At 38.7% G+C, this 16,389-nt stretch overlaps 1 protein-coding gene across 3 annotated transcripts in view; it reads right to left on the bottom strand.

Moving 5' to 3' along the window:
- LOC110033220 (BEACH domain-containing protein C1-like) overlaps positions 1 to 16,389 on the bottom strand; it is a 154,093-nt gene that overhangs the window by 114,072 nt on the left and 23,632 nt on the right. For 2 of the 3 annotated variants that reach the window (XM_020737130.1, XM_020737132.1), the window contains exons 3-5: positions 8,462 to 9,190; positions 2,170 to 2,304; positions 939 to 1,049 (exon numbers count right to left, since the gene is read on the bottom strand). In XM_020737130.1, coding sequence (XP_020592789.1) covers positions 939 to 1,049; positions 2,170 to 2,304; positions 8,462 to 9,190 — 975 coding nt within the window. The remainder of the gene's footprint in view (positions 1 to 938; positions 1,050 to 2,169; positions 2,305 to 8,461; positions 9,191 to 16,389) is intronic. The other variant, XM_020737131.1, reaches the window with a different exon arrangement.

Genomic DNA, 16,389 nt, shown 5'->3' on the forward strand with positions numbered 1-16,389 from the left:
TCATTTGTACTAAGTAAATTCAAAAAAAAAATTGTGATCCCGGAACGAGGGAATCGTGGGATCCTGACCGGTGTCGTTCTAATTAACTTTAACCCCCCCCCCCCCCCCCCCCCCCAAAAAAAAAAATACTTGTCGTGAAATCCAGCCAATCCTTCCTCTCCCAAGAAAAAACCGCATGCTATCCTTTCCCTGTTGCGAAGCCCAATCGATCATTTCCCTCCCGTGAAACCCAACTCCACCGCCAGACTCTTCCCGTGTCCTAGCCGCAGTCAGCCCTTCTCCCACCTAGAGTAACCCACAATTCCAACAAACCCTGTAGCAGCCCCATATCCATATTGGCCCTTCCCCGCTATCCATCAAGCAACCCACCAAAACCCCTCCCCCTTCCTACCCAACCACCATCTCGCACCGTCATCCACTCCCAAGCGAATCATTTGTGTTTGTTTGTCGTTTATTTCTTATTTTGAAGAGTCTCATTGTAACCTATGGGAATTTCAGCAATACTATTTTCATTTTCGTTTTTATTGTGGTTTGGACTTTCTCCCACAGTATCAATCCCAAAGTCTATAAAAAAGTCAAATTAGTCCTCATACTCCTTTAGTGGAGGCTCCCCATAAACTTTTAATGGAGGCTCAAGTAGTGTCCTCCCAATGGACTATTTCAACCCATATTAGAAGAGTCTAAGGACTAGTTTGATATTTTTGTAAACTCTAGAACTAAAATGACCACATGAAAATGATCAAAGAACTAAATTGACACTTTATACTCGATTAAAAATTTAAGATTAATTGAGGCATTATGCCTATGTTTCAGACTTCAAAAATTACACATTTCATAAGTGATATTTAAAACAGTGCAACATAACTTTTAAAGTGTGATATCAGGTAACTTCTCCAAGTTATTCGACAACTTTATATGATTTTAAAGCAAAACAATACCATTACTTCATAGTTAGATATTAGAACTTCTAAAATCCACTCAGGCCATTCTTCCATGGAAGTCAAACAATTTCTGTTTTCTGGATTACTGCAAGCCAGAAAGAGAAGATCCTGAAATCAAATTGAAAAAAAAAAATCCTCAGGAAAACAACTTAACTAAGGACATAGATATAAATAATAAATTAAAATTCGGATGGTATCCATCATTAAATGCCAAAAATTTCAATCAATTTGACTCAATATCAATTTCCAATTGCAAAGATGTTGGATGAAAGTGGATATAAATTTAACCTCACAATTTTTCAGTCTTGAATTCAGGCAAGCCCATGCAAGAGAATCTTACGGTCAGGCAGGAAAAATATAAAGTTAAAATCTTGAATATTAAGGATTACTGAATTGTACTAAATGCAAATGTGTAATTGATTGAACAGATAACTACCAGCAGGTTCAAGTATCTGTTATTTTCGTTAGCATTTTAGACATCACTTCAGAAATCAATCTGTACCTACAAATTAAGAAGGTTGAATCAACAAGTTCAAGATGACCTTGTAGAGGAAATTGAAAACAACTTTTGGAAGTAAATGCCAAGTTTCAGGAGTCCCAAACAAAACAAGGTTATTAACTAACGCAAGATGATGACAGGAAGACTAAATTTTGATGTAGGTAGCATAAGATTCTATAAGATCAATGAAACAAGAATATTCTCACACCAAAAAATTTGTGAAATCTGACAAAAGTAGAAGAGAGTCTCATGCCTTCGGTCTACAAGACAACAAGAGATAATTCACATTATACATATTAGACAGGATGACCTCCAAAAAACGCACAACGGAACAATAGATAAGCCTTCCATATTTAATAAATAAGAACAATTGAACACCAGGTAAACAGCTTTAAAAAAGAATAGAAGTTAGGAAGAAAACTTTTCTATCTTGACTTTAGATGATAAGGGTTCATATAGACAACTCCAAATGATGGGCTATCGTTCCTGACCATACAACAGTAAATCTATAACTTTTGGCAGCAAAATGATGAATAAATTCCAAAAGACAAAAAAAAAAATGATCGTGATTTTCTATCTTTTACTTGAATCAAGCAATAACCTGCCTTCCAGGAGGCAAGAAGTACATACTCCGAAGCATTTATTTTCAATTATAATCTCAGAGAATTGAAAATCCATTTTTGAAGATAACTTAATTGATTGCACGGCACTTAGGTTTATCCGGCTTACCTGGAGAGCTCGAACTTGAAATGCCCTTGATGCATATGGAAGGGAACGGAGAAGCACCAACAAAAGTTGCACATGCTCAAAGCGGTGACCAGAGTCAAACAATTTCAGGCCGACATCAGATGACGGGATATTAATCTTATTAAAAGAAAAAGTATATTTAGAAATCTTGGATAGTTGCAAAATAAACCACATTAAGCTGCCCGAAAAGTCAAATTTTACAATACAATTGAAAAATAGCTAAAGTAAAAAAATAAAGGTGTATGGCCATGCATACATTATTGAAATTTTGACAAGCTTAAGCCTTTTTATTTTGATGAAACAGAATTGTGTTCATGGAACTTGCAGTAAACGACACAATGAAAAGAGATTCACCATATAGATTGTAAAAATATGCAAAAGAAACCACCAACAGAGAAGCTCGTGTTCCACAATCATGATGATTAATTTCAAATAAAGCTAAGGTTCCGAAAAAAAATTTGGGTCAAGTTATCCTAACTAAATTTTGGTCAGGCTGGCGTTCAGAGTCTTTGCATTTGCACTCATCTCAAATTAAATTTATAAACCCCATCCTAACTCAAAATTTGATGAGGGTAACCTGAAACCTTTTTTTTAAGGTTCCTCCGCTTGTTAAATTCTTTGTTTTTGGCAAAAGAAGAGAAGTGTAAAATTTAAGACATCAAAAAATCAATGCAACTAAAATATTATAGAAGGAAGACATCAATAATGCGAGAGGAACTCCATAAATTTTCTATTACCTAGAATCTTTCTCCAAATTACAATTAGCAGGTTCAGCTTGATTTGTGACTGCAAATCAGCTAACAATGCTTTCATCGATTAGACTAAGGTCAAACATATCCTTTGATCTCTCCAAGTAAACAATGGGGATCACTTCCCTCCTTTACACCCTCTAAGAGCAAAAGACATTCACTCCAAATCATAGGCCACCAACAGCACAAATCTAACTTCTCTTTCAAAAATTTAAAGTTGCATCTTGCGTGCATGGAAAGGTTCAGGATATCTCCTTTGTAAGTGAAGGATGGTATTTATCTTAAAGGAGCAAGCATTTATCTTAAATGAGCAAATTCATGAAAACAAAATCACTGACAGTCAAGCAGTCTACATGTGGGCCATTGGGTATGTGGATCATTAGGTAAATGGGCTAGAAAAAAACCTACTTAATTCTATCCATATTCAAATGATTCTAGATTGATTTTTCAGAAGGCAGATAAGTTATCTGATACAACGCTACTTGGAACCCATCTTACCAAAAGATTATGATCTGATTGAGAATTTCTCAGAGGCTTCAACCCATATGGTTAATTATCAATTTATACCAGAAGAATGAATTTTAGACTTAAACGAATCTATAGAGTTTATGATGCTTTGTTTAGTAACAATTTGGATTGGAAAAAGAAATACCATTATTGACTCAAAGGTAATGGATGGGAGACAACAACAAAACCTATCATGATTCTATGATTTCTTCTGTGCAAATGTCATGAACCCGTGTCACGGAGCGTCCCGCTCACACTCACGCTACGTTGCAGGATCGTAGAATCCTGAATCCCAAAAGCGGTAATTCCGTGATACCGCGAGAACAGCCCTCCCGTGACCACAAATGATCCAAATCGTAAAAAGCAGCAAATCAGAGAAATTGCAGACAGTCCGCCAATTACAGTCCGCCAATTATGGAACCGATGGCCCATCTGCCAATTTCTGATTTTAGTTAATTTCCTTCCTGCTCAATCTTTTTCCTATTTTATTATTTCTAATTAGGGTTCTTGCTATGGCGGACCTATTTATTATGTTTTTTATGTTTTGAGAACTTTTGTTTTGTTGGGGATTCTTGGAGATTGTAATTTAAGATTTCTACCCTAATGAAATGATGTATCATATTCTTTTAGCAAGTGGTGTGGCTGTAGCTTGTGCGGGAACTAGTGGTGAACCTCCACGACATCTGTACCTTGTTGTTGTTATCTTTGTTATTTACAGCTGGGACAGCCATCCAACATCATTTATCGCCCTCCAAACACTGTCGACCACCCTTATTATCATCATTTAATATTCCACAACCACCTCCCCGCTAAATCACCACCATAAATACCTTCTAAAAGCCCTAGAACAGTATCATATAGTATCATATTCTGGTAAACCCTAAATTTAAGAGATTTATCTTTCTTGTCCTAAATACAAATTTTCAAAAAAAAAATTACACAATACCTAAAACATTCCCACCAAAATTCCAAACACTACACCTAAATTTTCAAATTCCAACATTTCTACCTCCTTCAGAATTTCACCTCGACACCTACCACCGAAACCTAAGACCAAACCAACATTGATTTACAATCCTACATCCGCCAAAAATCTGATCGGGAGGAAAGGACATCATGCCACCAAGGAAAAACCCTTAGCAAGGTGTCCAAAAGCTTACTATGGAGGATATACAACATAAAATCTTTCAAATGCAGTAGAGGCTTGCCGCCTTTTAGAAGAAATAATCAGGTGAGTACATTCGTAGCAACAACAATGACTCAGCAAATCGAGAGTGGGAAGTGAATCCCTTCCACCATATAGTTTCTAGTGAGAAAAAACAGATGCCCCGAAAATTTGGCATGAAATATCAAAGGAGAAGCTAGGATCTTGCAGTAGAAGTGGGTTTACCAGATTTTTAAGGTCACATGAATTCGGAGGAATTCATCGATTGACTCCAAGCAATAGATCAAATCTTTGAGTATAAGCACATTCCACTTGACAGAATAGTAAATCTAGTTAGTCATTAAATTAAAGAAGAGTGAATCTCTATGGTGGGAGAACTTGAAGCTTCTTCGACAACAGGAAGGAAAAAGTAAAATCACTATCTGGTTCAAGATGAAATGAGAGATGCAGTGTAAGTATCTACCAGTTCATTACAGACGAGATATGTTCTTGAGACTACATCACTTGCAGCAACAATATCTCTCAGTAGAGAGGTATGCGGCTAAGTTCGAGCAACTTAAATTGAAATGTGGGCTAGTGGAGCCCAAAGAGAATACCATATCTCAATATCTCAGCGATTTGAGATCGTCTATTGGCAATGTGGTATACTCGCAACATTATTGGACATAACAAAAAATTCTAACCCTAGCCCTAAAAGTGGAGAGACAACACAGCAGTATCAAGTTCACGCCAACCTTTAAATATAGTTCAGCCATCATATCAAGCAATAAGGTTACACCGAGTATAGCATCCTAGCCAACCCCGTCCGAGAAAAAACAGTTCAAAGTTGAGAAAAAGTGGAGACTTCCAACACTCTCAAATTCGTCTCAGCAAAGAGGTACCTCAAGTGTCACAGCTTCAGGCATAGTGCATCTGATTGTTCAAATAGGAGAGTAATCTCCTTCATTGAGTATGGAGCAGTTAAAGAAGTAGGCAGTGGCATGTGAGACACTGAAGAAGATGAATACCTAAAGGAGTACCAGCTTCCAACTTATGTGGGAGAGATGATGACGATTAAAGCTGAGTCCATGAGACTCTAATAGGATTAACATTGGTTGCCCTAAAAGATAATGAGTTTGAGCCTTATTGAAGAGTCGTCGAACATCCTGACCAACAGTTTATCTCCTGGGTGGCTGTCAGGGGAAGGGGGTGGGTTCTTTCCATAGTTAGTTCCTCCAGACACTCATTTATTGAACGTGCGCATTTGAGTATGAGAAGTGGGATAAGCAGGCTACATATTTAATAGTCCGACAAATGATTCGTGAAAAGACTCGTCTATGTGCAATTCTAGCTCAAGTTGTATCAACAAATAATGGTTATGTATTCTATCAGAACAAGCTTTGAAAGGATATATGTGTTTCAGAATTGTCTTGGGTAAATGTAAACTTGGCGGGGGGGGCTCCCCCAGTCATATATGGCTTCATGATATCGGATTACACCTAGGCGTTATTAAACTATACGATGCAACACTCGAGTTGAGTTTAGACCTTATGATAGATGGTGTCGGCTTATTCAGCTCACTAAATCATGATGGCCAATAAACTTAAAAAATTAATATATGACATATATGAAAGATAAATTAAGATATTACATGACAATAATTAAATAAAGTAATTGATTGATATGATGCAATTAATATAGTATGTTGACACTTTTACATTTAACTAGTATAGTGTATTTAAGGATTTGACACTTAGCAATCCCATTAAAAATTTCATTCAATGAGGTTATCTCACTTATATTATGCCATGCAATTATTCAAGCAAATTTTCTTTACATTGATTATTGTGATATAGAAGATTAATATATAATCAAAACTTATATCTTATGGCCGCTTCATAATTAACAAATAAAGTTGTTTAATGTCATTAAATATCTTAACATTTTATTGCTGTTTATTTTGTTAAGTATTATAACCCACTAGAAATTATTCTACATGTTATTTCAAAATAACAAGAGAAAAATATTAAGCCTAAATAGAATCAAGTTTTGAATCGACTAGCATGTGTTTTGATACATCGTTTTGAGGTAAAATATGAAGCATAATAAGGTAATATGTACGATAAAAGTTCAATTTTGTGTAAATAGATTTTGATGTTTAGTAAAAGCTCCATAGTTGATCGGAGAATAAGTGTTAGTGGTAGAATCTTTCACATACTTCTTCACTACTCTTGTTGGACAAAAACAAGCTTTTCGTATTGATGAAGAACTTATTAACTTGGAGGAGAGCGTCCATATTAAAGGACAGATCACCCACACAAAAAGTAGAACCTTGATGAATCTGATAACATCTTGATATTAGAATGAAAGTTAGAAGAGTTAAAAATGAGAGGTTGTTTGGCCTCTTCTTTTTCCTTTTTTTTTTTTTTTTTTTGTAAAAATAATATGAAAATTTTTATATAAATAGTAGAGTGATAAATCTGGAAACCGGTCTTTAATTCTAGAATCTAGAATTAACTGCATAGCAGAAGAATATTGTCATCTAGGGGTTGTTGGATTAACGTAAGTGAAAATTTATTCCCTATGAATTGCTAGATTGCTTTATATGGAAAGAAGTTGGCCATGAATTCAAGATCATTTCAACACCAACAAACTAATTCATTCATTCATTCATATTTATCACCATCGCTATCCTTATCCAAACCTAAACCAACTTATTCAACTTTTGAAATAGACACCTATTCATCTATTATATCACTAGCTTACACATTTTAAGCCTTTAGCATTACAAGAAGGCAAGGCCTGCCTGAAAGACTAGTTCTTTTTTTCTATAAATGATGAATATTTCTCATTACTCTTTTCATTTTACTTAATAAAATATAATGAGATGAGGTCACATAATGTCTGAAGTTATCAAATAAGTTGCATTTATCACAAATTTTCCACGTGACTATGATGAACATTGAAAGTAGACACCAAATACCAATAACCTATAAGAGATGAAGATAGCATCAGCTATCATTTAAAAGCTTCTGAATCGGAAAAAAAGATTAATATAAACACGACAAAGTAAAATGTTACCAAAGAAGAAAACAAAGATCATAAAAAAATATAAGTTTGGATTATATATAGGAATGAGGGAGAAACAAAAGATGTGACTGAAAACAAAACTCATCATTTCAGGGTACTCAAAAACAGCAAAAATAAAAATAAAAGGCAGCTTCAACAAGCTGTGGCGTGTTATAAATTAAAAATGATAGGTGAACACATTTAAAAATGAAACTCGTCCATTACTTGAGAAGTCCTCAACATGTGCACATCCAAACTTACCTATGCAAAAAGAAGTCTAACGATAAATTTCAGCATATTTAAGAGAAGCATAAGCAAGTCATAAGATCTTTGAAACTGTGATAAGACAATGAAAGGTGGATGAGTAACATTAAAAATTCCAAGATTAGCATGGCGCTTCTAAATTGGAAAAACAGGAAAAAATTTTTTACAACAAAGCAGGTGTGGTCTGATGAAGCACAACAAAGTGCATGCTTGAAGGTCTGTTAGCATTATTGCTGGTGGGTGCAAGTAGAAACCATAGTCAAAGGATGTCCCCTATTTGTAAATGGTCCTGAGGCAATTCACAGATAACACTTGAACAAAGGAATGAAGCCAGGTTTACATGGGCACAGTTGGACATTACAAAAGAACAAATATCATATCGTAGTACAGGCTTACAGCACAAAACATAACACTGTAAGATAATAGTAGCAAGGAATTTATAGACTGAATTAAATAAGCATGAAGCACCCAAATAAAGTTCAATTTGAAAGGCTAAAGCTAGGCAGAACCATGCAGTTATAAAGATTTTTGTAACCATTACCACAGCAGATAGCAAAGTCTTGTAGGTATTGATCGTCAAAAGCCTGAACGGAGCTGCTTGCAAAGCCTTATGAAATGCAAATAATAAAAGAGAGATCTTGTCACCAGATATGGCACTGCCTAATCCACCACTTTGTGTTTTGTCTGGCAAACTTGCAAGGCTATAACACTGTAAGACTTCCAAATAACTAGATGAAATAATGGCACCGAAAAGTTTGATTATTCCAACAAAAATACCATCTTCACCGTCAATATTATGTGAATTAACAAAACTGTAAGAATTTAGTGGCAAACTATTGCTCCCAATAGCGTTGGATATCTCACTCTCAGATGTCCATGACCCTTTGGCATTTGTTTCAAGCGGACATTTAATATTATTTCCATTATTACTCAAACCACAATGCATGCTCTCTTCATGCAAGTCATTTCCCTTCTGCTGGAATGAATGAAGTTTATTATAATCAATCACTGTTTTTTCTAGGCTCTCTTCACTCCCATCTTTTGTGATAGCAGATTCTACAGAGAAGGCCTTTTCCACTAAATTTCCAGCGTAGAGAAAGCTTGATTTTTCTGGAAGTTTACCATCATCCTCAATCTTTGTTTCTCTCTGTAGAAGAAAAATAAGGGCCTCTATCCCTCCACAAGAAATGAATGATCGTGCATACACATCAGCCCTAGCTGAGTTTGGCTGCACGACCAATCGATATATAAGATGCAACACTCTTACCACCTGCAAAGAAGCAAATAAAAAAATTAAGATAAAAAAGAGAAAGTAAGACATCATTAAGCATTCAAGAATGTCTTTTTTTTTTTTTCCTCGCATCCACAATATCAGGAGATTAGGTGTAAAAGCTTCAAGTCTTAACCCAGGCATGTGTCTTAACAAGTTCAATGCATACAGCGTAAAAGCTTACCATAGAAAAAATGTAGCTTCCAGCATTACACAACAAAAAAACAAAAAAAAAACTACAAATTAGCAAACAGAAGAACCAAGGAAGTAAAATTTTAGGCATAGTAAATAAGAAAGTCCTAGGCTCAATTTTACTCATAATAGATGCTTAAGCGAGAACAACAGCAAAAATAAAAAGTTAAGATTTTACTAAGCCACCAACAAAATAACTAGCAAGGACCGAATAACATATTCATCTGTGTTTTACAAGTCAATGAGCAACAAAATGCAGTATTTCTTTCATTTTAAATTTCAAGAAATGAAGAAAACGAACGACTAAACTCGTTGGTACTCGAGTTTAACTAAACAATAATAGGAAAGTCAAATATTATTGTTGAATTCAAATAGGAAGTTACAACCACACAAAATAGAAAACAACAGCAACACAACACACAAACTCACACTAGGATTCGATCCAAGAGTGAAAGTGATCGACTATGGGGGTTGTAAGGGACGACAAGTGGTTGGAATGAAGATATGGGCACTGGCGAACGGCAGTAGCAGCAGCAATATAGGTTTGGACTGCGGCTTAAGGATAACAGCAAGTATGAGGGGGATGTGGGGTGCAGCCATACAGAGCTGGGTATGGCAGCCTTGAATACTGGAATTGGATCTGCAGGGAGGGGTGCAGCAAGGTTGCAGGCGGTTGGACCTGCAGGATGGCAGCAAGGAGCGGATGGAAGGTGGGGGAAGTGCAAGAGGGCAGCAAGAGGTTAGCCGCAGGAATGGCAGAGGGACATCGATGAATCAGCAAAAGGTGGAAAAGGCGGCAATGAGGTGTGGTGGCAGGAACAGCACATATAATGTTCTACTAGGCGGCTGCAGCAAGGAAGACGATGTCAGCGGTGGAGGGAGGTATGCTTAAGAAGGATAGCAGAGCATAGTCACCACCTCGGGAGTGAAATACAGTCAGAGCACCACCCGGCCCTCGAACACAACCCTAGAAGGGAAAAACTTGAGACACCGACGACTGTCCGGACAGATAACTACAAAACATTTCCCAAAAACAAAACGAAAACAACATAAATAGACATGTAGATAAGGATTGGAGCCCAATAGTTGCAAATCTCTGCATGGAAAGACCGGTAAGTCCCTCATCTGCCTGGATTAAACAAGTCCAGGATAGGAGCGCAGCAATTGTCATGCATGTGGCGCAATAAGCATGCATCGGTCTCCCAAGTTGGAGGAGCTTCGACCTCATCAATTGAAGCTTCTGCCTTCTAATAGTATGGAATTAACTTAGACACATTGAAGGTAGCGAAAATGTTGTAATCTCCCGATAAGCCAATTTTATGAGTGTTATCATTCCAGAGCACATTATAATAAGAAAGGTATCCATACTCATTTGGCACATTCTAGGATGGAGTTGTATATAGCCGTACATTCTCACAATGGAACTATTGAGTCATTAAATTTGTTATTTAACCTTTCCGCTCATACTCGGTTGGACGTATCCAATAAACAAATTTGTGTGGAGAAATAAACTCTGGAATGAAATATGTGACATGTTGGACAACTCTCAATAGCAACCAATCAGAAGGGGGCCCTTCTTCTCTAAAAAGGACATGGATCCTATTGCAGGATGTTCTTTCCCACAAAGCACCTAAGGCAATTTACTTGTGGTTCATCCCCCTTGTCTGACCATCTGTTGGTCGTACACTAATAAGTTGAATTTAATACCTAAATAAGTCTATGCGGTCTTCTAGAAGTAGTTTCAAAAGTTTTCCATCTCTAACATGTTGGACCTCCCTCACTAAGGACAACTCAAGGGGTAGGCTATGTATCTAAAAAATTCTAAAAATCCCTTAGAGGGGGTTGTCATGTGTCTGGTATTGGTTTCACAAACTCATGACCCTCTTAGACAGCCAATGTTACTCCTATTGGAGTCCCTCCCATGGGCTCAACGATGCAAAGCTCGAGGGGGGACCAGCTTGAGCTCGGTCCAACCTGACTGGGTCGGTCGGCCATCAAGGGAGGTGGGCTGTCGACCCCTTTTTTCTCTTCCCCATTTCCTTTCCTCAACTTTCCTCCCTTTCATTCTTTCTTTCCAAGCACTTTCCTATTTTAAATCTTTTCCTAAAATCTGAAATTCTGATTATATTTTATTATCCTTTCTTATTTCAGAACATGTCTTATTTTAAGTCTTTTCCAAAATCTGAATTCTGATTACTTTAATTACCCTTCCTTAAAATTTCATTACTATAATCTATCACTTTATTTCCTTTCCTAAATTTGAAATCCTTATTTGATTATTCTTTCTTATTTTAAGTATTGTCTAAAATAAAGTACTAACCTCATTATAAATACAGAATGATAAGCTTAGAGTTAGCGGTCTTTATTCTGCATCTGAATTCAAGTTTAGCCTTGATATTTTCCCGTTCGCAGGATGTATCTGACATCAAGAAAGTGCTTCGGCTGTCCTTCGTCTGAGATAAATATCTTCTCTACGGGTCCGGGTGGTGCTCCGGCTATAGCTCAACCCCGACAATGTACTTATCTATTCTTCCACCCTTCCTACTGTTGTCAGTCCACTTTCCAGCTTTACAAGCCTCCACCTTGCTGCCCTCCCACAAGTCCCCTCTACCATCACTATCCTTCGCATCAACCTCCTTCCAGCGCACCACCCGACTCTTCCCAGCAGTCGCCTACCACACAGTAGGTCGCCACCTTGTTGCCATCCAGCAGGGCTCCTCTCCCATCCTTGTCCTTTGAGTCAACATCCTTCCAGCGCACCATCCAGCTCTCTCAGCAGCCATATGGCTCTTTCTCGCAGTCGTCTCGCTCTTCCAAGCAGGGTCAGGCCGCCAACTTGTTGCCTTCCAGCATGACTCCTCTCTCGTTGTTGCTCCTCGAGATGACCTCCTTCCAGACGTCTTTCTGGCCTTCACTGCAACAGCCTACCTTGCACCACCACCCAAACTCCCTCCTCGATGAGCTTGTTGTGTCTTCCTTGTTGTGTCGTTTTCTCACTTTTGCTTGGAGGTGTTATTTTCCTTTATTTTGAGTCTTCATTATATCATCATTTTTTATTCAGTAATAATAATTGTTGTTTTGCGTCGTGAATTGGGTTAACTCTGGTATCACTTGGTATCAGAGCTAGCCCAACCCTAATTCCATCTTAGAGCTTCTAACATCCACCCATATCCAATCCAGCACAAGAAATTTGTCTTTTCCATTCTTTCCTTTGTATTATTTTCTTTTTTGGTTCCTTCTTTTCTTTCCCTCCACAGATACCAAACCATCAACCATGTTGCCAAGGAGAAATATACTCGAGCCTACTCGGGAATAAAAACAGCGAGAACTGTCACCTCCAATAGAGAATTGCAAAGATTGAAGAAATGACATAAGAAGAATACTTTCGACCAAAACCTGGAAAGTCGAAGGGGAGATAGAGAAGAAGGTCTGAATCTCTTCCATAGAGATAATTTCAGAGATGACAAAGATAGGTCACATTATTTAAGAATCCAATATCAAAGGAGGCCTAAAGAGGAATACATGCGTCTCTCCCACAAGGAAACGTTCTGAGAAGAGATGTCATTTGGAAGGCACCAAGACCACAGGTCAAATCAGCCACTATCAATCTGAAGAAAAGTACATCCCTATGGTCTGAGAACGTGAAGCGACAGAAGAGGCGAGAAAACAGCAAAAAAATTATCAGGTGAGAGAAGATGAAGAAAACCATGCAGGAGAACTATCTTCCCCCTCATTACAACCAAAACATGTTTTTGAAACTCCACAATCTGCAACAGAGAGACCTTTCAGTGGAGGAGTTCATAGCTCAGTTCGACAACTTACAGCTGAAGCGCGACCTGACAGGACCAAAGAAGAATACAATAGCTAGATACCATGGCAACTTTAAGCATGGTATTAGTAATGTGGTGCAGCTACAGTCGTACTGGACATTGGGTATGTATAGCAATGAAAATGAAAAGGCAACAAAAGCAAAGCCGACAGCTACCATCAGCCAGGCAGCCTCCCACAGTTAGAGACACCGCAGGAGCATGCCGCGAAAAATTGAGAAAAATGGTTTGGATACGAAGAAAGCCGCCACCCTCAATGAGAAGAAGCGGACTACTATGCCCGCCAAAAAAATGCTTCAGATATCATGAATTTGGGCACATAGCCTCCAGCTACCGACGAGCAGAGTTATATCCTTTACCGAACAGGGTGTTGTGGAAGAGGTTAGCAAGAACCAAGAAGTTGAGGAATAGGGTGAGGAGCATCAGCTTCCACTAGCTGTGAGAGAAGCACTTGTCATTCGACAGATTCTGCAAGTCGAGGACACGAGGGATCCGCAGCGGCTTTGCCACAACATTGTCCACATTGGTTGCACGATGAACAAAAATGTATGCATACTTATAATCGACGGCGGTAGCAGAAAGAATGTGGCATCGACTCATATAGTAAAGAAGCTAGGACTCACGACTCAAAAGCATTCTCAATCATATTCACTGACGTGGCTAAAGAAGAAAAATAATGTCAGCATCAACCGACAATTTCCTATTACACTTTTCAATAAGAAATCAGCTGTCGGACCGGGTATGGTGTGATGTAGTCTCCATAGATGTCTGCCACCTTTTGCTAAGATGACTGTGGCAATTTGACCGGAAGACTTTGAACGATGGATCCAGAAATACATATTCCTTCATCAAGGATGACGCCTCATTCTACTTCCTTCGAATGAGCCTGAGGAAACAGGAGCCCTTACCAGCAAAGTAGCAGGACAGGTGTTAGTAACAATCGATTCTCTACCGCCATGTCCACCACCATGCGAGAGATTTCATTTCCAGGTAAGTGGACCGAGCTGGAGGTACGCTCGCAAGTGTTTTGGGAGGCAGAACAATCGACAGTAAGATCCAGGTGCTGCGAGGATTAAAAACAAGGGACCAAAAGCTTCGACGAATAAGGTCAAAGCTCCCCCAACCCCCGAGAGATCGACAATCTCTACTTCCTCTTCCTCCTTTCTTTTCCTCTTCTTTCCTCTCCATTCCTCCATTTCCTGTATTTCCTTTCTAACACTGTCTTATTTTAAATTATTTCCTAAAATCTGAAATCCCGTATATATTTTATTCTCTTTTCATACTTTAAACCTTTTTTTTATTTTAAGTTCTTTCCAAAATCTAAATTTTGATTACTTTAATCGCCCTTCCCTAAACCTTATTTTCCCTCACCTTATTTCCTTAACAAAATTTGAAATCCTGTTTTGATTCTTCTTTCTTATTTTAAATATTGCCTCAAACAAAGTCCTAGCCTCATTATAAATAGAGGATGGAGTTAGTGATTTTCGTTTTGCATCTAAATTTTGTTTAGCCTTGGTCTTTTCTCCTTCAGGGGTTGTATCTGACATTGAAGAAGTGCTCCAACTGTCCCTCGTTTGAGGTGATCAACATCACCATGGGTCCACATGGTGCTCCGACTGCGGCTGTAACTTGACCGCGATGAGATATTTATATATTATTCCACCTTTTTTGTTGCTACCAATCCGCTTTTCAGCCCTAATATAGGCATCCACCTTGCTGCCTCTAGTAGGACCCCTTTACCGTGGTTGTCCTTCGCATCGACCTTCTTCCAGCGCACCATCTGGCTCTTCCCAGCAGCCGCCTAACCACCCAGCAGGTCGCCACCTTGTTGTCATCCAGCAGGATTCCTTTTCTGTCGCAGTCCTTCGCGCCAACATCCTTCCAGCGCACCATTCAGCTCTTCTTGCAGCCATACAGCACTTTTCAGCAACCGTCCGGCTCTTCCCAGCAGTCTCTTATCATCCGGCAGATCGTCCCCTTACTGCCTTACAACAGAACTCCCCTCCTATTGTTGTTCTTTGCATCAAACTCTTTCCAGACGCCTCTTTGGCCTTCATCGCAGCCACCTACCTTGTCTTACGTCGTGGTTTGGGTTAACTCTGGTATCACTCAGCTTGAATGACGTGAATCTCTCCCTCATCAATTGGAAGTCGGTACTCCTCCTTTAAGTCCTCACCTTCTTCAGTGCCTACTGTGCCCTCATCCATTTCCTCAACTACTCCCTGCTCAGTAAAAGAAATAATACACTTATTGGCCAAATGGATACATTATGTCCAAAACCGTGGCAATTGAGGCACTTTCTGACTTTGATGAATTGGGGCATGTTGGTTGCCTCCACCGGTTCTCCATTTTGAACAAATTTCTCTTCAATCGGGATTGGCTTAAATGCTCTGTTGAGTGTACTCTTGTTGCTTGATCCAGGGGTTGAGCTTTGTCGATCAGATGTAGCGGTCAACCGGTGATGTTATCTCAAGAACATGTCATGTTATAATGAACTAGTGGGTACTTCCGTTGCATTTAACGTTTCATTTTGGATTAGGTAGTGATTTGGTTTTTCGTTCCCGCTGACGAAGGTGCTTCTAATTTTTTCACCACAACAACGCACTCTTCTTAAACTTGGTGACGGCCAGCTTTACCATCCTGTCTGATGGGGTCATTATGATACTCAAAGACATGTCCACTGCTTAAAGTCACTCGATGAACTCGTTTCGATCTGTGGCTGCCAAAATATGACAACTCTCCCTGTACTCCAAAATTATGTCTTCTCCTCTGATATTTCATATCAAATTTTTGGGGTACAAATTCTTTATCACTAGAAACTGCTCTGTGAAAGAGATTCACTATACCCTTCCAATATGATGACTCACCGTTGTGGCTACAAGTGACTCTTCTAGATTGTTTCCTCTCGAAGGCGGCAAGCCTCTGTTACAGCTGAAGGTTTCCTGCTGCATATTTTCCATTAAAAAATTCTAGACAACCCATTGTGGATTTCTCATAAGTTACATTGTCATTTCCTCCTTATCAGGTTTTCAGCAATTGTCTCCTCCAGTAGCTAGGGTTTACGTCCGGAGGGGTGAAAGCGTGTGTATGGGTGGTTTGGGTAGAAAAAGAGTGGGGGGAGGGGGGAAGAAAAATTTTTGAATAATGATTTTGACAACCCTATGATAGGACTAGGGAAAG

Source organism: Phalaenopsis equestris, unplaced genomic scaffold, assembly GCF_001263595.1.
Source record: "Phalaenopsis equestris unplaced genomic scaffold, ASM126359v1 Scaffold001116, whole genome shotgun sequence".
Lineage (NCBI taxonomy): Eukaryota > Viridiplantae > Streptophyta > Magnoliopsida > Asparagales > Orchidaceae > Phalaenopsis > Phalaenopsis equestris.